Source organism: the organism of the source record quoted next, unplaced genomic scaffold, assembly GCF_019419815.1.
Source record: "Pyrus x bretschneideri cultivar Hongxiangsu unplaced genomic scaffold, Pyrus_bretschneideri_v1 Contig5, whole genome shotgun sequence".
Taxonomy (NCBI): domain Eukaryota; kingdom Viridiplantae; phylum Streptophyta; class Magnoliopsida; order Rosales; family Rosaceae; genus Pyrus; species Pyrus x bretschneideri.
Genome location: NW_025999787.1, coordinates 7966530 through 7989302, shown reverse-complemented (window position 1 = coordinate 7989302; position 22773 = coordinate 7966530). Strand labels below are relative to the sequence as shown.

The following is a 22773-nucleotide window of genomic DNA, read 5'->3' as shown; positions in this document are numbered from 1 at the left end:
TGGCACATAAATGGGTGCCATAAGTCCTTTTTTCCTCACAAATGATCCTTGAAACTGACCCTAAGACATCAAAATGGTCCCTGAAATTGACTTGTGACATCAAAAGGGTCCCTGAAATTGAAAATTAAACAATGTAGCCTTGCAAGTAAGTGCCCCAAATTACTGTAGTCCTTCCATCACAATTTTGTAATGTGCTAATGTGACACATAAATGAATCACACAAGTCTAGTTAAATTAAAAAAATTACAAATAGGTTTAATAATTCAATAGTTAATAAAAAGTTGTCAAACCAAAAACTCAGTCTTGCAATCACCTTTGATCCCAATCCACATTCCTCTATCTCTGTCTACTCTCTAAAAAAAATCTCAATACACCCATCTTTACACACTTTGACACCCTTCATCGAATTGAACATGGATCGATATCACCTTTGGTGACGGCTTGGCTGATTGGCAACGACTTCTGGGACATCACCATTAACATTTAAGTGATCAACATCCTCACAATCATAATCTTGGAAAGCTCTTGTTCGGCGCTTCCCTGGTGGTCTAGTGACTCAAAGAAAGGCGAGGTCTGCTGTGAGATAATGAGGTTATAACCGAAATGCGTTTATTGTTGGTTGAAAACTTTTTCCAAACCCCATCTTAGGCTTTGGTTTTGCCTTGTGCCCTTGAGAATTTATGGAATGGATCTCTTCAGAGTAGGTCCTACTATAAGAAAGAAAAATTCTCATGTGCAAAATGGTATTTAGACAACTTTTTAAATTAATTATTAAACCCGCATTAGCACATAATTTTTTATTTTATTTTATTTTATTTTTACAGAATTGTGGCCGAATGATCATATTGATTTGCAACACCTATTTTCAAGGACTACATTCATCGATTTTAATTTTAAGGACCATCTTGATGGTGTGGGTCAATTTCAGGGACCATCTTGATGGTGTGAGTCAATTTCAAAGATCATTTGTGATAAAAACCCGTAAATCTTGTGAGACCCATTTAGGTGCCACATCAGCACTTAACGGAAATTTTAATAGACCATGTTGATTTGCGACATCTATTTTAAGGGACTACATTGATTGATTTTCAATTTCAAGGACCATCTTGATAGTAAAGGTAAATTATAAGGACCATTTGTGATAAAACCCTTTTTCAAAATATTATGGACTGACCCGGATCATAAAAAGGAACAAATGGACCAACCCAGTTGCTGAAGGCCAGGGTTTGTATCGAAACCTTTAAAACCTAACATTTTTTAGACCAGCCCAGGTCGAATTTTCCTTTTATGATACGTATGCTGAGTCAATAATGACCTTCGACCTTAGAAATTGGTACCACAATTTGTATGGGTTTCTATTTTTTTAGATTTTGTTACACTCATGAGTTGTTGCAACACACAATCTATTAAAGTAGCAGATGTTGGTCACGTAATATATGTTGTAGAAATAATAGATATACGTACCCAGCCGACCAGACAACTTAGTTGTTATCTACAAATGGCATAGATCATGCCCTAATATATGACAATTTATAATGTTCATGAAGTGGAGGGTAACCAGTAGAAAGATTCATGCAAGCAGAAAGAACTCTGAAATGTGTGTTGCAAACCAATGAGGAGATTACTTTGTACAGTTTGTAATTGCTGTGACCTAGCATTGTCAAATATGTCCAAGGGTTTCTCAGAGCCAGCAGCATTTCCAAATATGTGCAATCTCCTTTTGTACGTATGGAATTCACTCCTTTACCGAGAGAAATTAAACATGATGAATTACTAACCACGATCCCTGCCAGGTTAAGGTGGTGATTTGATCAAGCGAGCGAGGTTAAGCCAGAAGCCAGAAATTTTTGTGGGTTCTTGAGTTGAGAAGGTAGCCTCCGTCTAACCCCTTTTTCTGTACTGCAACACAAGTCCGCTTGCTATTTTCGATCTAGTAGTCCGCCGTGTCTATCGCCTTTCACCCCTCGCCCTCCAGGCCACGTATGTGATCTGTTCCACACGCATACAAAAACAAAAATATTTAGCCAACAATTACATTGGAAGGAATTAAACCTACAACTTATTCGATTTTAATTCGTAACTCTTTACCCCAAAAAAGAAATGTCGATAAAGAAAACTCACCCTAAAATATCCATTGAAATTTTCCTTCGTTGCCCTACAACTATGGTATCGACCCCAAGAACGTCGCTTTGATGTAGAATGGTGTGTGCTTTGTCTCTGACTTCCTCCATTGCCAACCTCTCTACACGGACACGTAGTTTTGGTTGTACGCATTCGCAAACTTTCTTCATTTCCTTAAGAAAATCCACGTCCTCCCCTACGGTTCCTTCGAAGGACATGGTAGCAAAAGCCACAGAGGCGATGCTAGGTATTTTGAGTAACGTCATAAATGCATTCCTCCATGTATTTTGGTTCTCAACAAAGAAAAGGATCAATTCATCGTGTTCGAGTACTGCATGAGAAAGCGCATATTGGAGTGCACCCACTGATTCCCGGGTTGGATCGGCCACCACCATTACTCGCCGCGGAGGTGCAGTTGGTTTACGTTCCATGGAATATATATAAATGCCGGTGATTGATGGGGTAGCTGCCACAACTATTAGCTACATTGTAATGTTTGGAAATTGAAAGAAAATCAAGAAGAAAGCTGAAGAGAAGAAAGATCAACACAGAGAGTTTTACAGAGAGATAGATTTAGAGAGAGAAATATGCTTTTGTATTGATTGATGGAATGAAGGTTACACAACTGTTTTTATAAGGGAGAGCCTAACTACTCTTACCAACTTACTAACTGTATTGCTAACTTGTATACTTAATACTCCCCCTCAATCTCAACTGGGGAAACCCAGTTTGAGATTGGAAGAACATCTACAATCACTGAACACAATGTTGAACCATCTGCAATCTTGCAATCCCACACCAAAGTCTCATGAGTAACTCTTTTGACACACCAAATTCCTTATCGAAAAGTCACTTCTCCATCATGTTTACCGACAAACTTGACTCCATCAATCAGCTTTTCAACAGGACATTTTGAGAGGCTCATCAGCAGAAGGGGGTTCACCCTTCACAACTTTAGTAGTATCAATTCTTAGTACACGCTTTCCAAACCCAACCACCAAAACCTCTTGTTTATGACAGTGCCAACAAACTCGTGGATGAACAGCTTCTTATAAAATTGTAACACACCCTCAGGCCGGTTATAACAACTTCTTGCGGGATTACCCTTCGTGGGATTTACCGTCAACAACTTCATTTAACATTGGCTTCGGCCTTTAAACAGAAAAATAACAAACTATAGTGTGGCATCGGCCTTAACTATAGCACCACGGGATCGCCCTTTGTGGATTTTACCAAAATACAACTACTCTTAACAGTGGCATCGGCCTTCACAATTTCAACAACAGAAAATCAACATCTATGTAGGATTACCCTTCGTGGGATTTACCTACTTACATCACGGAATTACCCTTCGTGGGATTTACCGTTTACAACTTCATCAAACTTCATCGTATAACCGGACTTACTGTAGATTCATGCTAACAATTGAGTTGGTTAGACTCGACATTATTGTGAACACGAATGATTCCTGAAACAAGAGACAAGAATACATGCACAAAATAATATTTTTTGTGTTTAATGATTTTGGGGTTACGATCTCTTTGTAATTTGATCCTCTGATTCTATCTCCGTAAGATGTAGATTTGTTGATCCAAGGGTCGTCGAGGCTTGATCTTGGATGAACAGTTGTAAGTTTCTTCAAGGGCCTTCGTGGCTTTGATCTTGAAGGTTGATGGAAGTTTCTTCAAGGGCCTTCGGGGCTTGATCTTGAAGGTTGATAGATGAGCGGATCTTCAAGGGCTTTTGGGCTTGATCTTGAAGAATGGGTGTATGGGTTTGTTGAGGTTGTTGATCCAAAGGGCCGTTGGGGCTTGATCTTAGGATGAACGGATGATGAATGATGAACACTTTCTTCAAGGACTGTCGGGGCTTGATCTTGAATAATGGTTGTGTGGATTTCTTCAAGGGCTTTTGGGCTTGATCTTGAAGGTTGATGGATGAGCGGATCTGAAGGAAGATTTGTGAAAAACATGTTCATTTAAGCAACATCAATAGCATGCAATTAACAATTAAAGGCGGAATCATGCTTGTATGCACTTAAAACAAAACATTTACCCATGAAATTCAAAGCCTAGTAGATAGGTGAACCAAGACTCAACTCAAAACAAAGTGAGTTGAGAAATCAATACCTTTGTAGATTCCTCTTTGCATAAGCAAAGGCTAATCACCCAAAGAGAGGGCCTTCATTCCTTGCATCTTAGATCCATGGATTTGGATGGATGAAAAGGTTTCTCCAAGTTCCCAAAATTGAGAACCTCTAATGATTCATCACCAAGGCATAATGAAGAAGAAATGAGTGACCTTGGAGGAGTTTGATTGCTAGATGATCCCTCCAAGGTGGCCTAAATTTTAGAGAGAAATGAGAGCTTGTGTTCTCATCATTTCCCCAAAAATTACCATATGTAAATTTTAGGCTATAAAGTCCTTTATATAGTCCCTTCAAATAAGTGACCTAATGGACCAAAAGCCCTATTCTTCTAACATGGCAAGCCTATAGGGTTTATTGGGCTTTCAAGCCCTTTATTTATTCAAGTTGTCATACAACTTGAGTTAATGGGCTTGACATTCAAATCCCATTGGGCCTTGCGGCCCAAAACTAACCCGAGGTCTTTTAACGAACTTATTCGTTTGATTAATTAACATATTAATTAATCCTAGCCTTAGATAAATAATTAAACCATTTAATTATTCTTACTCATCTCCGTTGTTTCTTCAAACTCTACCTTACTCGGTGAACGATCCATTAGGTTCCTTTTAGCGAGGCAGTGGGCGATTAAAACTCTTTCTAATCGATTGTGAATTGAAACTTACTTTCAATTCTCCCGTTAGTGATAATACACTTTTAGGGCTTCCACAAACCATGGTTGACGCCTAGCAGCATGTCATGGTTACCCAAGCTAATCAGAAGAGGTGGAGAACCTATTCAGTTTTAGGATTACAAATGCAATACGGTCTTTCTCTAATACAATACTCTTGACCACATTGTTTGGTTTGATAGTTTATTCATGTCTACTATCCAATGTGAGTCTTGTGCTTATATGATTACCTTGAATGTGATTTGGAACACATTCCTAAATCTCATTCATACTTTGGCCAAAGATTCAAAATCATATCATAGAGTATTCTCCCTCAAACAGTTTGAAGGTTAGAGATCCCTTGTTGCGCATTCACTTGCCTCCATGGCTAAGTGGCTTAACCCCAACGATGCCATGGACACCCTCATGATGGAGTGACTTTGACATAATCAAAGATTAAGGACCTAACCACAAGACAACTGTGATGCCTCAGGTCAAAAGACTAATTTGCATTATCCCAACCATGAGTTCTCATGTGACATGAATATGAGAACTCTTCGTTGATCGTGTTCAGTGAACTCATTCTCTATTGAGCACCTACGTACTTGTCTTGATGTCACACACACCAATGACTCGAGACTAGTCACTCTCCCTGAGAGAAGACATAGCACGTACTGATCTTAACGGACTGTCAATGCCCAATTGACAATCCTATGATCAGGAACGTTTAGGATGTGTCAACGAAAGAATGGTCTCATGAATCTAACTTCTTTAGATCGCATTCTTCCAATCACATATTCCTTGGACTTATCGTTTAAGCATATAACATTTATATGAGACGGCTCAAACAATAATGTTTGCCCTTTACATTTAAACTACATTAGTTTGAAATGTCCGTAAAGTATCATCATATGATTGGTTTTAGAGCACATTTCCAACAGGATCTTCAAGGGCTTTTGGGCTTAATCTTGAAGAACGGTTGGATGTGTGGATTTGTTGATGTTGTTGATCCAAAGGGCCGTTGGGGCTTGATCTTAGGATGAACGGATGATGAATGATGAACACTTTCTTCAAGGGCCGTCGGGGCTTGATCTTGAGTTGGTGGAAGTTCTTCAAGGGCCGTTGGGGCTTGATCTTGAAGGAGGATTTGACGAAGAACGAAGAGTGCTTTCTTGATCCTTCGGGATTTTCTTGAGAGCTTTAGAACTTTAAGGCTTCAAGGTTTTGGTGTGTTCTATTTCTCTTGATGGAGAAGCCTATTTATAGGCTTTGAGAGTGAATCACCACCACAAAATTTTCCCACCCAAGCACTATTACCTAATTTTCCCACTTAATGCAATATTGAAATTGAAGTGGTCTAACAAATGGCCTAATTTTCCACTTAATGCAATATTGAAATTGAAGTGGTCTTCTTTATGGCCTAATTTCCCACTTAATACAATATTGAAATTGAAGTGGTCTAACAAATGGCCTAACTTTCCACTTAATGCAATATTGAAATTAAAGTGGTCTTATTTATGGCCTAATTTCCCACTTAATACAATTTTAAACTTGAAATGTGCTTGCTTTGTCATTGCCCAAATGAGAAAAACTTGCTTTGATCCGTAATGGATTGAAATGTGCTTACCTTGTCATTGCCCAAATTGAGAAGAAAAACTTGTTTAATCATCCAAGGGTATTTCTTCCTATTTTGTTGAGTCACATGCCATGTGTACAATTTGTACGACACGTGGCGTATGCCATGTATGCCCTGACACGTCAAAACTTTAATACGTTGGTGAACATTTGTTTCACCGAAATTTCGATGTCTACAATTATAGGCTGTAATAAGGAAAATATTGCACCACTCCTCAGTTAGCTGATGAACAAACTTCTTAGACATTACATTTCTGAATTTTGACACAAACCATAATCGGAACAACCACAAAATTGTACATACCAGAATGCAAGAATTCACGCGCATTTTTCCAAATATATCAAGAGTTGCAGAAAGATCAAACCCAATAACCTTGCAGACTATCAGTGAAGCAGAGAAAGAACTTCTCGAAAATTTTGAGCTTGGCATTTCGTCAAACACTTGGGCTGCACATAGGTCTAAACATTCTTTCATATCAGAGAACATAGCACATATCAAAATTGAAATTTTATATATGAACCATGGATGGCGAGAGGTCCGTGAGCTCTGCATCCCCATTCACCCATCAAATCTTTCAAGAAATTAAGAGAGAGAGAGAACCAGAAATCTCTATCGTTCTGGAACCCGAAAATACGAAGAAATAAGCGAAGATGGTGGTGAAAGACGGAGAGAAGTCTCTGTGAGATTAATGCTTCTTGCATTGCGTAATCAACCCTTTCAGTCGATAGAGTTTTGGGAAAGAAAATTTTCTGGGAAAATGTCAGATTCCGGTGAACAACGGGCAACAATGTCTGGGCAAGTTTCCGATTCCGATGAACAAACAACACCAAGTTCTCCGCAAGAAGCACAAGATTCTGGGGAAGCAGCACCAAATTCTGAAAGCCCAGATCCCAGCGAAGCAGCAGAAGATTCTAAGGAAAACACCGAATCCAGCGAGTCGGTACCACCAACTCCTGCGAATACACCGGCTTCCAGTGTAGGAGAAACCGCAGGGGAAAAGAATTTTGATTTCGAGGATGTAAGAGTAGCACTTGCTGAGACTATTCCGGGTTTCGTTGGACAACAAGCACACCAAGACTCTGTCCGATTTGTATCTGGTGACAAATTTTCGGATTTCGGAACACCCTCAACATCTTGTTCTCTGAGGATTCAGCCCATGCTAAGAATCAGATTCAAGAAAACCCGGAACGAAAGTATTTCTGGCATTCGAAGCAAGAAACGGAGAAAGAACCCAAGAACAATCACAGAAGCACCGAAAATCTAATGAAAATTTGGAAAGAAATTAAGCTATATACAGATGAAAACTAATAGGAAATGGAACCATCAGCATCAATGGCGTGAGCCTAGTGGCTCTGATACCATATTAGCTACATTGTAATGTTTGGAAATTGAAAGAAAATCAAGAAGAAAGCTGAAGAGAAGAAAGATCAACACAGAGAGTTTTACAGAGAGATAGATTTAGAGAGAGAAATATGCTTTTGTATTGATTGATGGAATGAAGGTTACACAACTGTTTTTATAAGGGAGAGCCTAACTACTCTAACCAACTTACTAACTGTATTGCTAACTTGTATACTTAATAACAACTCCTACGCAAATGTTGTTACAGAAAATTTGAAAAGGATTGCGCAATAGAAGGTATTGAGGAAGTGACGTAAATTTGGAGGGATCATTTTTTTGTGTTTATTAAGAAGGGATACTGCATTGACAACTTTTAGTGATTCACAAAGTTTTATCATTTTAGAACAGAGATTCACAAATTAGCTAGGGATTTTTTTGGGCATGCCATTTTTAGGTAAATTTGCAGACTACCATTCCTTAGGACGCGGTCAAATGTCAGCAAAACACTAGATTTTAACACGTCCAAATTCCAGGTTGTCCACAACTCGAACCAAGAAAGACGAGTTGGCTTCAAAACCTTGGGGTTGACCCAGAGAAATTTATGAGTATAAAATATCACACTTGATGTTATTATTAGTATTTTTTTTTTTCAAAAAAAAAAAAAAGGACGAGCTAGTAGAATTATTACTCCAATTTATCTTTTTGGAAGTTGAGAAGACTATGCATTTCATCTTTTCCCTGACAACCATGTGGTGATCACCAGTATCAAGAATCAAACTGAGGAAGTACAATGTGGAATATTGGCTTGAAATTCGTCCACAATCACTAACCACCCTAAATCAAACTTAGGACATATAGTGGGAGATATCGGCCTGAAATTTGTCCACAACTGCTGACCATCCCGTGGTGGTTACATAGTGTTATTAATTTATATGTTATAATACGGGTGAACAACATTATTGCGTTATGAAATAATTAAAATAGAGTATTAATAAATAAATACATATGTTATATCATGAAGAAGAAAAATCAGTCTTGGAGTGCACCCGTTGATTCCCCACCTCCATTACCGGCGGTGGAGGTGTAGTAGCTTTACTTTCCATGGCTCATGTACGGCGGTCATTGAAGGGCAGCCGGCATAACTCCTACCCAAATGTTATCACAAAAAATTGACACCGTATGTTTTGGCCGGCTTAATGAAACTTTTTTATCCTTTTGTCGGAGGGGTTGGGATGCAAACTTGAAACTTCTTTTAATATATAGTGGGAAGATAATTACTATTAGACTAATAGGGCTAAAATCTTTTTAGCTAAAATAGTTTTTGAAATTGGCCTAACTTCTCATTTTGGTTTTCAAGATTTAAATCGATAGAATTGTTATTGAGTTTGTCTAACTTCATACATTTTGACCCATTAATTATTAAATTGAAAGTATTATCATTTTGGTTTTTATTTAACAAAGATTTTTCATATAAGGACCAAGATGATTTACAATGGACAAACTCATGGATCACTTCTATTGATTTCAAATATCAACGACTAAAGTGAGAAGTTATGTCAATCTCAAAAATCATTTTTGGCTAAAATTTTGATTGATAGGGTGTATAGATCATTAATTTAAAGTTGCGTTGATTTTCCAGTAAAATTACCGTTTAATGATATTATCTCTACCTATAAGGTAAGAGATTTTAATTTCGATATCTATAAATAATGAGTTTAATGTCAAATTATTATAATTAATCAATTGTGAAACTTAACCAAAATCTTCCACCTTTTCTATGAAATAATTGAAGGTGGGCAAATTGAAGAGTCTGCAAGCTGGCGCTGAAAGAGAAGGGCGGGAATGAGTCAAGCCATGCCCTTCCAAAATAATCCTGTACTAAGACACGTCTCTTTGTTTACTTGTCTCTTTGTTTACTTATATATACACTATCCTAAAATTTTTCTCTAGAGCTACCTAGGTGGGTTAATCGGCTGGTTATCGTTTCGAGTAGTTTTTAGACTTCTGAAAATTAAGAAATTACACCTAGACCTTCTTAGGCATCCGGCTAGCCCGTTTAAGCGCCCGTCTAAACCCGTCTAAGTTGCAACTTTCACTTAGACAAAAAATCGATAATATCATTTTACATTTTATTTTGTTAGTAAAATGTAAGAGACTTATTAATACTTGGACGAACACTCATTATATGTTTATTTCTCATGTTTTCAATATGTTCTAATACTTGACAATCAATATGTCCTTTTATTTTGCAATTATTGTATCAAAATACAAATATGTGTTTTTTAACGTATAAATAGACACTTACTTATACAATATATAATAAACCTTCTTAAATCTGTCTAAGCGTTAAGCTCCAGCCCGCTACCCGACTAGTGTTTAAAGTCTTTTAGAACTTTGCATATTTATTTTCAAATAATGTCTTCTTTTTTTAGTACATCGATATTTTTTACACTAAGAAGATGAGGAGTTAGGCTAAGAGGTGGAGTTCGGCTAAGTCACACATGAGCAACTTAATTTAATATCGAATTCATCATCTATGAAATTCAAATTTAATATTTTTTACTTCCAAATGAAAAAAAAATATTATCAAATCATAGTACTGAATGATATTTTCAAATAATATTCTTGAAACTAGGAATAATGCAAAACCATCAACTACGCAATCTCCTGTACAATTGAACACTTTTGGCCTCTCTGACCTATCTGTATTATGTCATCTTGGACTAAATTTCAACGTACAAAAGTTGGCCATTTATTTTTGTTCACACTTGACTTAGAGTACGATATTAATCTAATTATTTGTTACACTACTTTATTATTTTTCCTCGGTTGAATGTTGATATCTTAGAATCTAGATTACGTCTGCAATTTTTTTTGCGTATACTTGGTTTTATATAAAATTATGAAAGAAGATCTTGTCCAGATTCATTTGTTGGGAATATTAGGTTTTAAAGATTCCAACATCTTAATCGTTCATCATATATTATGCAATTAGTTTTTATCAGGTGTTTTTTGTGTTTAATTTTAAATAAAAAATCAATAATTTCTAACTGCATAATACACGATAAATGACTAAAATGTGAGAATTCCTAGAATCCTCATAACTTATATCCGGATGAGATCCAAACCCTAAAATTATAACCCATCAATTTTTTTAGGTTGAAAAATCGGCTTTAAAGTAAGATTTTTCATTTGAAATGTCTTCAATGGCGAAGAGATGCTTCAATATGTTCGTATATGAAATTGTATACCACATGTAATTATATAAATTAAAGAATATTAAGAAAAAACTTTTCACTATTCTTAAATAACATGTCACGTACTGTTTCGTTTGTTACACACATTGAAAAATCTCTCATGTGACCGTTTCTTCCTGTATATTGTTAACTACTATATTTGTGAACACAACGTCGTTAGAGAGAACCATATATTTTGTGAGTGAGAAACTATGCTTCCATAAAATAAATAATATTAAAACTGTTTATAGCCATGAAGAACAAGAAGGAAGAGTTTACATTGACTTCAATGCTTCATTCCTCCACTCTCCTCTTGTCTAACGGAATCAGGGGGCACAATATTAAAATGCATACTTTACCATCGAGGATTTATACCAGAATCAAATCCTACAGCTGTCAATTATAAATTTTTTAGTAGTATAAAGTTTTTCAATTGATATTTTTTTTATCGTGTAACGGCTTACTCATCTGTATATTTGAATCAACCCGTTATCTTATCAAGTGCTTATCATGTTACTCGATAAGAACGCGATTCGTTATCGTGTCAATCCGAAAATTTGTTAATTTCATATCATGTCGTATCAGGCTAACAAATCGTGTCAAAAATTGTCAGGTCTAGCTATGAATGTGGGAGCATCAACTCCATTCCTATGGGCTTTTGAGAAGTGGGACAAATTGTTATAATTCTATGGAAAAGACTTCGGAGCTAAGATCGTGGTAGTTTCATACGACCAGTTGAAGTGGCACAAGATTTGCCTCTTGGCTTATGAAAAAGTATCTAAAAATATTAAATTTAAATATTTGTATCATGTCCAAGTAAGAAACCATGACATATGTATTTGGAATATATTCTATTTTGAGAAGTCATTAATCAATCATGACTAGATATGTGTTTGCTATGTATTCATGGGAACATGTTTGATTGATTAAGGAAACTTCATTTACTCTTTACAAAAAAACAATAAGATTTTTTTATCCCCTCCAAATCTCTTTTCTTTCAGTCTCTTTCTCTCTCGCTTTCTTCTTTTTCTTTTTTCTATAAACAAGTCAACATAAGATATTAAACGTTGTTTAATAGTAATCGTTCAAACATGAGGAGAATAGAAAAACAAAGAATTTGAAGCTAAAAGAATTCTACTCTAACAAATTTAGGCATACTGAATTTGTGCACCATATTTGTTACGATCAAATTTTTACCTCAATTTAACTAAAAGTTAAATTAATAATTATTAAAAAAAATTCATGTGACGTAGAACGTGTCACGTTATTGATTCACGATTTCAGTATAATAAGCTCATACGACTATCAAGTATGCATAGTCACACATTGTATTTCGGATTTCAAACGGCAATCGAAAACTTGGAATCTTCACCCTAGAATCCGGATCCCCACGGCAATTGCAAGAAATAATAATATTTTACACTTCCCCGGCCACATGCACCCAGACCTGGTTTCTTTGCCTCACAGTTTCCATACATTCTTTTATTTTTATTTTTTTTATTTGTGCGGTCACGGTTAAGTCATGTCAAGATTTTATATCACTATTACTTTTTATCTTATTATTTCTATAAAAAAAAAAATCAATATAAAATATTGACGTAATTGAATCGTGATAATACAAAATAAAAAAGCAGATAAAAGGGGATGGGAGTGTATGGGAGCAGAGAAGCCGGGTCCCATGCATCCACATGCCGTAAGACCCACACCGATGACTTTGCTCATTATCCTCTGGAGACAAGTCAATGCAAATAAACCGGCCATTTGCCAAATCTTTTTCGCAATGGGAGCCTACATAATTGAGCACCACACTCATCAGTATTCTGGTTCGCTTTCTCTTGCCGAATAACAGATAATTACATTTAAAAAGTTCCATATTCCATCTGCATCTCTGCCAGCCTGCACTCTGCCTCTGGTTTGTAATTTTCTGTTGAAATTTGGGCAAAAATTGGTGAAAAAGATTAACCCTTTCGCTTAATCCAGTTGCTGGGTTTGCAGCTTGGTTTTTTGTAAATTTTGGGTACACCCCGAAAGGGCAAGAGCAAAACAGAGTCCAGAAGCCGTGGCAGAAGATGATATGCTCGCCAAAGCAGCATCACCAGAAGAAAAAGATGTGTACACAAAAGATGGCACAGTGGATTTCCGTGGAAACCCAGCGAAGAGAAATGCAACCGGAACCTGGAAAGCCTGCCCTTTTATTCTAGGTACTTTTTGAAGATTTCCAACATGCATGCAATGAATTTTGGTCCGGGAAGTTGAATCAAAGATTGGGTTTTTATTTTTATTTTAATGATGCTAATTTTCTTTGGTTTTCTAATTAATTAATGTTTTTGGGTTTGATTTGTGAGTAGGGAATGAATGCTGTGAGAGGTTGGCATATTATGGAATGAGCTCAAATCTGGTGATTTATTTCAAGACTCAATTGAACCAGACGAGTGCTGTTGCTGCGACAAGTAACTCGACTTGGAGTGGAACTTGCTACCTTACTCCATTGCTTGGAGCTTTTCTGGCTGATGCCTATTTGGGAAGATACAAGACTATTGCCTATTTCTCACGGATTTATGTCATTGTAAGTTCTTTTGCCTTCAAATTCTTACTAGTTTATCTCAATTTGGGAAATTCACTAGCCAGATTGATAACCATTTCGTTTTTTTTTTTTTTTTTTTTTTTTTTACAAACGATAGCGTTAGTGGGTTAAATTGTTAATTTTTAGGGGGGAGGGGGATCGGTGGGATCGAACCACACCAGGGTGCATAAACATCATTACTTTCCGCTACTGCACTAAAACACTGTTGAATGATAATCATTTTGTTTTGAGTTCTTAGTTTTTCGTTAGAGATATAAGGAAAATATATGGGTCACACGAGAGATAAAAAGTGAAAACGAAAACCTAAATACTACAAACGAAATGGTTATCAGACGGGGGTTCTATTTGCTTATCCCAACTGATTTGCAAATGTCCCTTTAATTCATAAAATAGCTTACTGCAGGCCAACAATCATACCTTGCTTTAATTTTTGTAATATATGACCCTGCTGGTTGTTGTTGGAATTTGATTTGTTTGGTTTTTATCTTCTCACTCAATAGAAACTTATGGATTCTGTAATTTGCATAGGGGATGACACTTTTGACAATGTCAGCATCGGTCGCGGGCATGAAACCAACCTGTGTTAGCAAAGATGATTGCCATGCAAATGGTGGACAAACTGCAGCAACTTTCATAGCGCTTTACCTAATAGCATTGGGGACAGGAGGGATTAAGCCATGTGTCTCGTCCTACGGTGCAGACCAGTTTGACGACGATGATGAGGTTGAAAAGAAGCACAAGGCTTCTTTCTTCAATTGGTTTTATTTTTCCATCAATGTTGGTGCTTTGATTGCTAGTTCTGTGCTGGTGTGGATACAAGACAACGTGGGTTGGGGATGGGGTTTTGGTGTTCCAGCAGTGGCAATGGCAATTGCTGTGCTGAGTTTCATTTCGGGGACTCGGTTGTATAGGAATCAGAAGCCTGGAGGTAGTCCTGTGACACGCATATATCAGGTGGTTGTGGCGTCCGTGAGAAAATACAAGGTGAAAGTACCGGAAGACAAGTCCCTTTTGTATGAGACTGCAGATGCAGAATCTTCCATCCAAGGAAGCCGCAAGCTTGATCACACAAATGAATTCAGGTTAGTTTTTAAACCCAAAAATCTTCTTTACTTCTAAAGTTATATTGCTAAGATGGGATTAAGGCTCACTTCAATTCAGTAATCAAACTATAAGATTGAGAATTCTTTTTCTCTAGCATTAGAGCGAATGGTGGTTTCGTAGTTTTACTTCTGTTGTTGTTGCTGTTCTGTTGACCTGAAATTTTACTGCTCAGGTTCTTTGACAAAGCAGCGGTGGAGGTACAAGATAACAATATAAAGGACTCGAAAAGCCCATGGAGACTTGCTACAGTTACTCAAGTTGAGGAGCTAAAATCAATCATAAGGCTGCTTCCCATATGGGCCACTGGTATCATCTTTGCTGCAGCCTACAATCAGATGAGCAACTTCTTTGTGTTGCAAGGCACCCTCATGGATGTTCATGTTGGCCACTCTAGCTTCGAAATCCCAGCAGCATCTCTTTCCGTCTTTGACACCCTAAGTGTCATTTTTTGGGTCCCAATATACGATCGAATCATTGTCCCAACAGCTAGAAAATACACCGGTCACAAGAATGGCCTAACTACACTACAGCGGATGGGCATTGGCCTCTTCATCTCCATATTCTCCATGGTCTGTGCTGCAGTTTTGGAACTCATCAGACTCCGAAGTGTTCGACAGAACAACTATTACGAATACGAGCACATGCCCATGTCAGTCTTTTGGCAGGTACCTCAGTATTTCCTCATAGGATCTGCAGAAGTTTTCACATTCATAGGACAGCTGGAGTTTTTCTATGATCAAGCCCCAGACGCCATGAGGAGCTTGTGTTCTTCTCTCTCACTCTCCACCGTTGCAGTAGGAAGCTACTTCAACTCTATTCTTGTCTCTATCGTTACAAAAACGACTACAAAGGACGGCAACCCTGGATGGATACCGGACAATTTGAACTACGGACACCTTGATTATTTCTTCTGGCTATTGGCAATGCTGAGTGTTCTTAACCTAGTAGTGTACCTCTTCATTTCCAAGTGGTACATGTACAAGAAGACCGTCGGGACTCTGCGTTGATTGCCAAAAGAAGCTATACCATAAGAATGATAAAGATGATAAGTGAGTATCTTACTCTGCGTTGATCTTAAAAAGACCATCCGGGACTCCGCGTTGTTTCTGTACTCTGGTGATTTTTAGGTTTTACTTTGCCCTTACAATTACTTGTATATAGTTTGTCTTGTGTATGCAAGTCTGTTGGAGAGACTACAAGTTAATTAAAAGTCAATCATTGTGTTTGCGCCCATTCTATTTGCCCTGTACAACACTACTAGGGCGACCCAAGCCAAAAGGCGCCCCGCTTTGCAAGGGTTGAAGCGGAACTATCTATCTTATATAGTCTTACTCTTGTTTTACAAAAAAATTGTTTTTACGATTCTAATATAAGACCTTTTAGCCACAAATGAACAACAAATTAAAATTGACCCTCACTGTAAGATTCGATAAAATATCATCCACTTTGCCTTCAAATACTAGTATATCATCAGCATGTGATTTACTCGTAGGTAATAATTTAAGGGATCAAACGACGGTTTACCCCTTAAGATGTGTATTAGATAAAAATTGATGGGAAGATAGGCCTTGTATGGTCTTTTTGGTTTTTGGGTTTCTTGCTTGGCTCAGTTGTCATAACTATATACCCCAATTCTTCTCTTTACCCTAAGTCAATGCCCACAATAGCCATTTGAAGACCCTAAAAATTTAGTTTTGATTCCTTTCAGAGCAAGATTGCAGAAGACTGAAAGATTTTTCCTCATAAATATCCGATCGCAAAAATGGTTCTCAAACGCTATCAGGATGCTAAAGCAGGTAATACCTAATTTGGTATATCTGTTTGGGTTCTCTTACAACCCTCCAAGTGTTTGACGAAATGCCTCAGTTAAACGCCCAAACCTTTTCCTCCTTTTTGAATGCGATCGTTTCAGGATACCAATTGGCCAAATCGTTCAATGCCGAGAAGTACTTGAAAAGAGTGGGATTGGGCAAAGAAGACTACTACTTCTGGAAGCAAATAGGCAAGGCATTGGTATGCACGTACACTCTCTTCGGCGTGGCCTGGCTCTACAACGAGAAATCGCCACTCGGGTGGTGGACGCTCAAGCCTAGGCCCAAGGAAGAGAGAGAGCTAGCGCACCTGTACGAGCGTCGTGAGTTCCCGTACCCTGGGGATGAAGAAGCCATGGAAGAGTTTATTGCCAAGGGGGGAATGATCGGCACGACAATTGGCCCGAAAGGGTTTGTCGAGACGGACAAAGATGCGTTTAATTATCAGAAAGAGCTGCAGAATAAGAAGCTGGAGCAGGAAGCTCAGAAGCTGTGGGTGCGGATGAAGAATGAGGTCGTCTCCGAGCTTCAAGAGAAGGGTTACGTCGTTGACGCTGAGTGAAATGTGTAAAAATTTGCATGGTTATGTGATAGTTTATGCGTTTGTGTGTAAAAGTGATAAGCCTTTGCATTGCTTTTGGATAAAAGCACCTTGTGAGTACTTGCTCAAGAATTGCTGTGAGATAATGCACAAGACCTTGGATATTTTTATGGAATTCTCACTATGCTTTTAACAAAACCCTACTTTGCATAAGCGCGTTGCAAAGAAATAAGTGGCAAATACACCACCCTAGCCAACAGACCTAACCCACATTCGCCTCCTGTTCTTTAATCGGATCTCGTAATTCGTTTCATTTAATAATAATTCAACAAAAGCTACAAACTAAAGTGAACCAATGATTTCAAAGATAAACAAACTAAATTGTATTATTACAAACTCCTCAAATTCAGATTATTGCCTTATTGGCAATTTTGGCATTGTCAGGAAAAAACCTTTAGGGGAAGTGTTTGCGTTCCTCAGAAAACAAGAAAATCCACTTATATTTGGCTTTACTACATAACAAAGACATCTACAAGACAACATCTTCAAGACATTCTTGGACAGATATTGTGAGTTGTTGCCTGGCCTGCTCTTTCCCGATTCACTCCTCCGATAGCTCCTCAACGGCGTCAAGTAGAACCGCAGCAACCCGTGATCGAGATTGCTCGGCGAATACCGAGCACTCTTGTTCCTCTGCAGAGTCTTCACTTCATTGCTTTTAGTTTCCGCACCAACACCATTCACATTGCTTAACAAGCCAACCATTTTGCACTGGTTCCGGCAGCTGACACTGTAACTTCGAATCAGCTTCTGACTCACGGAGGCGTTGGCTTCTTCTCCGTTGGCCACCCTCCTCAGCTTCTGCCAAGAATCTGCGGATTCTTCGTCTACGCATTTCTTCTCGCTTCTCCTCTGCATCAAACCCCAAAAGCTCCACTTCTTGTGCCTCCTATTCGACTTTTGACGATCAACATCAACCCCATTGGTTGATTCCGAAGCCGCATTTTTGCAAACATGTCCAGAGACAATCCCAACGCCGCTGCTCTCCTCCGCACGCTCATCATCTTCAGCAGATTTCAACTTCGAATTCGAACCCATCGAACTCATCAATTCTTTCTCTGTAATCAGCAGCTTGGCCCCATAGAACAACTCTGAAGTGGCAGGGGAGACTCTAGCATTTGATCCCAACTTCAGCTCATCAACCTCCGCCGTTGCGGACCGATCGAAACTCGGCCGTTCGAAGCTCCGCCGCCGCTGCGAATTGTAACAGTCTTTGGCCGTTCGAAACTCCATTCATATGGGCTTTTGAGGAGTGGGACAAATTGTTATAATTCTATGGAAAAGAGATCGGAGCTAAGATGCGTGCTAGTTTCATACGACCAGTTGAAGTGGCACAAGATTTGCCTCTTGGCTTATGAAAAAGTATCAAAAAATATTAAATTTAAATATTTGTTTCATGTCAAGTAAGAAACCATGACATATGTATTTGGAATATATTCTATTTTGAGAAGTCATTAATCAACCATGACTAGATACGTGTTTTCTACGTATTCATGGGAACATGTTTGATTGATTAAGGAAACTTCATTTACTCTTTACAAAAAAAAAACAATAAGATTTTTTTATCCCCTCCAAATCTCTTTTCTTTCAGTCTCTTTCTCTCTCGCTTTCTTCTTTTTCTTTTTTTTTTTATAAACAAGTCAACATAAGATATTAAACATTGTTTAATAGTAATTGTTCAAACATGAGGAGAATGGAAAAAAGGAGAATTTGAAGCTAAAAGAATTCTACTCTAACAAATTTAGGCATACTGAATTTGTGCACCATATTTGTTACTATCAAATTTGTACCTCAATTTAAGTAAAAGTTAAATTAATAATTATTAAAAAAATTCTTGTGACGTAGAACGTGTCACGTTATTGATTCACAATTTCAGTATAATAAGCTCATACGGTTGTCAAGTATGCATATTCACACACTGTATTTCCAATTTCAAACGGCAATCGAAAACTTGGAATCTCCACCCTGGAAGCCGGATCCTCGTCGGATTTTCTTTGTGAGGATTCAGAGATTCGTAAATCATATTCGTTTATCGTATATCGTGCGGTTAGAAATTATTTTAAATATTTTTATTTAAAATTAAACAAAAACAGTACTTGATAAAATTTATCACGATGTACGATGAATGAACATGTTTCACAAATCTTTAAGATCCACACCAAAAGAATCTTGTTGGCTCCACCCTAACCCCATGGCAATTGCAAGAAATAATAATATTTTACACTTCCCCAACCACATGCATCCACATACTGTAAAACATGTTCATTATCCTCTGGAGACAAGTCAATGCAAATAAACCAGCCATTCGCCAAATCTTTTTCGCGATGGGAGCCTACGTAATTGAGCACCACACTCATCAGTATTCTGGTTCGCTTTCTCTTGCCGAATAACAGATAATTACATTTAAAAAGTTCCATATTCCATTCCATCTGCATCTCTGCCAGCCTGCACTCTGCCTCTGGCATGTAATTTTCTGTTGAAATTTGGACAAAAATTGGTGAAAAAGATTAACCCTTTTGCTTAATCCAGTTGCTGGGTTTGCAGCTTGGGTTTTTGTAAATTTTGGGTACACCCCAAAAGGACAAGAGCAAAACAGAGTCCAGAAGCCATGGCAGAAGATGATATGCTCGCCAAAGCAGCACCACCAGAAGAAAAAGATGTGTACACAAAAGATGGCACGGTGGATTTCCGTGGAAAACCAGCGAAGAGAAATGCAACCGGAACCTGGAAAGCCTGCCCTTTTATTCTAGGTACTTTTTGAAGATTTCCAACATGCATGCAATGAATTTTGGTCCGGGAAGTTGAATCAAAGATTGGATTTTTATTTTTGTTTTGATTTTAATGAAGCTAATTTTATTTTTTAATTAATTAATGTTTTTGGGTTTGATTTGTGAGTAGGGAATGAATGCTGTGAGAGGTTGGCATACTATGGAATGAGCTCAAATCGGGTGATTTATTTCAAGACCCAATTGAACCAGACGAGTGCCGTTGCTGCGAAAAATAACTCGAATTGGAGTGGAACTTGCTACCTTACTCCATTACTTGGAGCTTTTCTGGCTGATGCCTATTTGGGAAGATACAAGACTATTGCCTCTTTCTCAATCATTTATTTCATTGTAAGTTCTTTTGCCTTCAAATTCTTACTAGTTTATTTCAATTTGGAAAGTCGCTAGCCAGTATGATAACCATTTCGTATTTTTTTTTTTTTTTTACAAACAATATCGTTAGTAGGTTAAATTGTTAGTTGTTAGGGGGGAGGGAATTCGTGGGATTGAACCACACCAGGGTGCATAAGCATCATTGTTTTCTGCCACTGCACTAAACACTCTGAATGATAATCATTTTTTTTTAGTTCTTAGTTTTTCGTTAGAGATATAAGGAAAATATATAGGCCAAATGAGAGATAAAAAGTGAAAACGAAAACCTAAATACTACAAACGAAATGGTTATCAGACGGGGGGTTCTATTTGCTTATCCCAACTGATTTGCAAATGTCCCTTTAATTCATAACATAGCTTACTGCAGGTCAACAATCATACTTTGCCTTAATTTTTCTAATACATGACCCTGCTGGGTGTTGTTGGAATTTGATTTGTTTGGTTTTTATCTTCTCACTCAATAGAAACTTATGGATTCTGTAATTGTTTGCATAGGGGATGACACTTTTGACAATGTCAGCATCGGTCCCGGGCATGAAACCAACCTGTGTTAGCAAAGATGATTGCCATGCAAATGGTGGACAAACTGCAGCAACTTTCATAGCGCTTTACCTAATAGCATTGGGGACAGGAGGGATTAAGCCGTGTGTCTCGTCCTACGGTGCAGACCAGTTTGACGACGACGATGAGGTTGAAAAGAAGCACAAGGCTTCTTTCTTCAATTGGTTTTATTTTTCCATCAATGTTGGTGCTTTGATTGCTAGTTCTGTGCTGGTGTGGATACAAGACAACGTGGGTTGGGGATGGGGTTTTGGTGTTCCAGCAGTGGCAATGGCAATTGCTGTGCTGAGTTTCTTTTCGGGGACTCGGTTGTATAGGAATCAGAAGCCTGGAGGTAGTCCTGTGACACGCATAATTCAGGTGGTTGTGGCGTCCGTGAGAAAATACAAGGTGAAAGTACCGGAAGACAAGTCCCTTTTGTATGAGACTGCAGATGCAGAATCTTCCATCCAAGGAAGCCGCAAGCTTGATCACACAAATGAATTCAGGTTAGTTTTTAAACCCAAAAATCTTCTTTACTTCTAAAGTTATATTGCTAAGATGGGATTAAGGCTCACTTCAGTTCAGTAATCAAACTATAAGATTGAGAATTCTTTTTCTCTAGCATTAGAGCGAATGGTGGTTTCGTAGTTTTACTTCCGTTGTTGTTGCTGTTCTGTTGACCTGAAATTTTACTGCTCAGGTTCTTTGACAAAGCAGCGGTGGAGGTACAAGATGACAATATAAAGGACTCGAAAAGCCCATGGAGACTCACTACAGTTACTCAAGTCGAGGAGCTAAAATCAATCATAAGGCTGCTTCCCATATGGGCCGCTGGTATCATCTTTGCTGCAGCCTGCAATCAGATGAGCAACTTCTTTGTGTTGCAAGGCACCCTCATGGATGTTCGTGTTGGCCACTCTAGCTTCAAAATCCCAGCAGCATCTCTTATCGTCTTTGACACCCTAAGTGTCATTTTTTGGGTCCCAATATACGATCGAATCATTGTCCCAGCAGCTAGAAAACACACTGGTCACAAGAATGGCCTAACTACACTCCAGAGGATGGGCATTGGCCTCTTCATCTCCATATTCTCCATGGTCTGTGCTACAGTTTTGGAACTCATCAGACTCCGAAGTGTTCGACAGAACAACTATTACGAATACGAGCACATGCCCATGTCAGTCTTTTGGCAGGTACCTCAGTATTTCCTCATAGGAGCTGCAGAAGTTTTCACATGCATAGGACAGCTGGAGTTTTTCTATGATCAAGCCCCAGACGCCATGAGGAGCTTGTGTTCTGCTCTGTCTCTCTCCACCGTTGCACTAGGAAACTACTTCAACTCTATTCTTGTCTCCATCGTTACAAAAACGACTACAAAGGACGGCAACCCTGGATGGATACCGGACAATTTGAACTACGGACACCTTGATTATTTCTTCTGGCTATTAGCAATGCTGAGTGTTCTTAACCTAGTAGTATACCTCTTCATTTCCAAGTGGTACACGTATAAGAAGACCGTCGGCACCCTGCGTTGATTACCAAAAGAATATCACCAAAAGAAGCTATACCATCAGAATGATAAAGATAATAAGTGAGTATCTTATCTGCGTTGATCGCAAAATGACCGTCGGGGACTCCGCGTTGTTTCTGTACTGTGGTGATTTTTAGGTTTTACTTTGCCTTTCAATTACTTGTATATAGTTTGTCTTGTGTTTGCCTTGTACAACACCACTAGGGCGACCCCAAGCCAAAAGGTGCCCCGCTTTGCGGGGGTTGAAGCGGAACTGTCTATCTTACATAATATTACTCTTGTTTTGCAAAAAAATTGTTTTTACGACTCTAA

The 22773-nt window shown here is 38.2% G+C and overlaps 5 protein-coding genes across 6 annotated transcripts in view; 3 read left to right on the top strand and 2 right to left on the bottom strand.

Annotated features, from left to right (window-relative positions):
* Window positions 1-15824, top strand: part of LOC103963222 (protein NRT1/ PTR FAMILY 8.2) — a 19595-nt gene extending 3771 nt beyond the window's left edge. Inside the window, exons 1-5 of one of the 2 annotated variants that reach the window (XM_009376004.3) lie at window positions 12900-13041; window positions 13125-13330; window positions 13478-13695; window positions 14242-14795; window positions 14990-15824. In XM_009376004.3, the coding sequence (XP_009374279.2) occupies window positions 13204-13330; window positions 13478-13695; window positions 14242-14795; window positions 14990-15824 (1734 nt within the window). In that variant the 5' untranslated portion in view covers window positions 12900-13041; window positions 13125-13203. Of the gene's footprint in view, window positions 1-12899; window positions 13042-13124; window positions 13331-13477; window positions 13696-14241; window positions 14796-14989 lie in introns of those variants that run through there. The other variant, XM_048569116.1, reaches the window with a different exon arrangement.
* On the bottom strand, window positions 1826-2590 carry LOC125470275. Its single transcript, XM_048569118.1, is given in 3 exon segments — window positions 1826-1951; window positions 1953-1989; window positions 2122-2590. Coding segments are annotated over 3 exon segments (594 nt in total). The 5' UTR covers window positions 2553-2590.
* On the top strand, window positions 12921-22773 carry LOC125470273 (protein NRT1/ PTR FAMILY 8.2-like). The gene is made up of 5 exons (XM_048569114.1): window positions 12921-13041; window positions 19759-19979; window positions 20128-20345; window positions 20883-21436; window positions 21631-22773. Exons 2-5 carry the CDS (start codon window positions 19838-19840, stop codon window positions 22463-22465), a joined length of 1749 nt encoding a protein of 582 aa, XP_048425071.1. The 5' UTR covers window positions 12921-13041; window positions 19759-19837; the 3' UTR covers window positions 22466-22773.
* Window positions 16381-17333, top strand: LOC103963224. The gene is made up of 2 exons (XM_009376006.3): window positions 16381-16613; window positions 16730-17333. The coding sequence occupies exons 1-2, from the start codon at window positions 16580-16582 to the stop codon at window positions 17188-17190; spliced, it is 495 nt and encodes a 164-aa protein (XP_009374281.2). The 5' UTR covers window positions 16381-16579; the 3' UTR covers window positions 17191-17333.
* Window positions 17581-18462, bottom strand: LOC125470370 (protein OCTOPUS-like). The gene has a single exon (XM_048569331.1). The coding sequence runs from the start codon at window positions 18460-18462 to the stop codon at window positions 17581-17583; it is 882 nt and encodes a 293-aa protein (XP_048425288.1).

Excerpts from the sequence above, each read along its gene's own strand:
- LOC125470273 (XM_048569114.1), top strand. The coding sequence starts at position 19,838 with ATGGCAGAAGATGATATGCTCGCCAAAGCAGCACCACCAGAAGAAAAA. Across the intron at positions 20,346-20,882 it reads TCTCAATCATTTATTTCATT|GGGATGACACTTTTGACAAT; the intron begins GTAAGTTCTTTT and ends TTGTTTGCATAG. Across the intron at positions 21,437-21,630 it reads GATCACACAAATGAATTCAG|GTTCTTTGACAAAGCAGCGG; the intron begins GTTAGTTTTTAA and ends TTTACTGCTCAG.
- LOC125470370 (XM_048569331.1), bottom strand. The coding sequence starts at position 18,462 with ATGGAGTTTCGAACGGCCAAAGACTGTTACAATTCGCAGCGGCGGCGG.
- LOC103963224 (XM_009376006.3), top strand. The coding sequence starts at position 16,580 with ATGGTTCTCAAACGCTATCAGGATGCTAAAGCAG. Across the intron at positions 16,614-16,729 it reads CTATCAGGATGCTAAAGCAG|GATACCAATTGGCCAAATCG; the intron begins GTAATACCTAAT and ends CGATCGTTTCAG.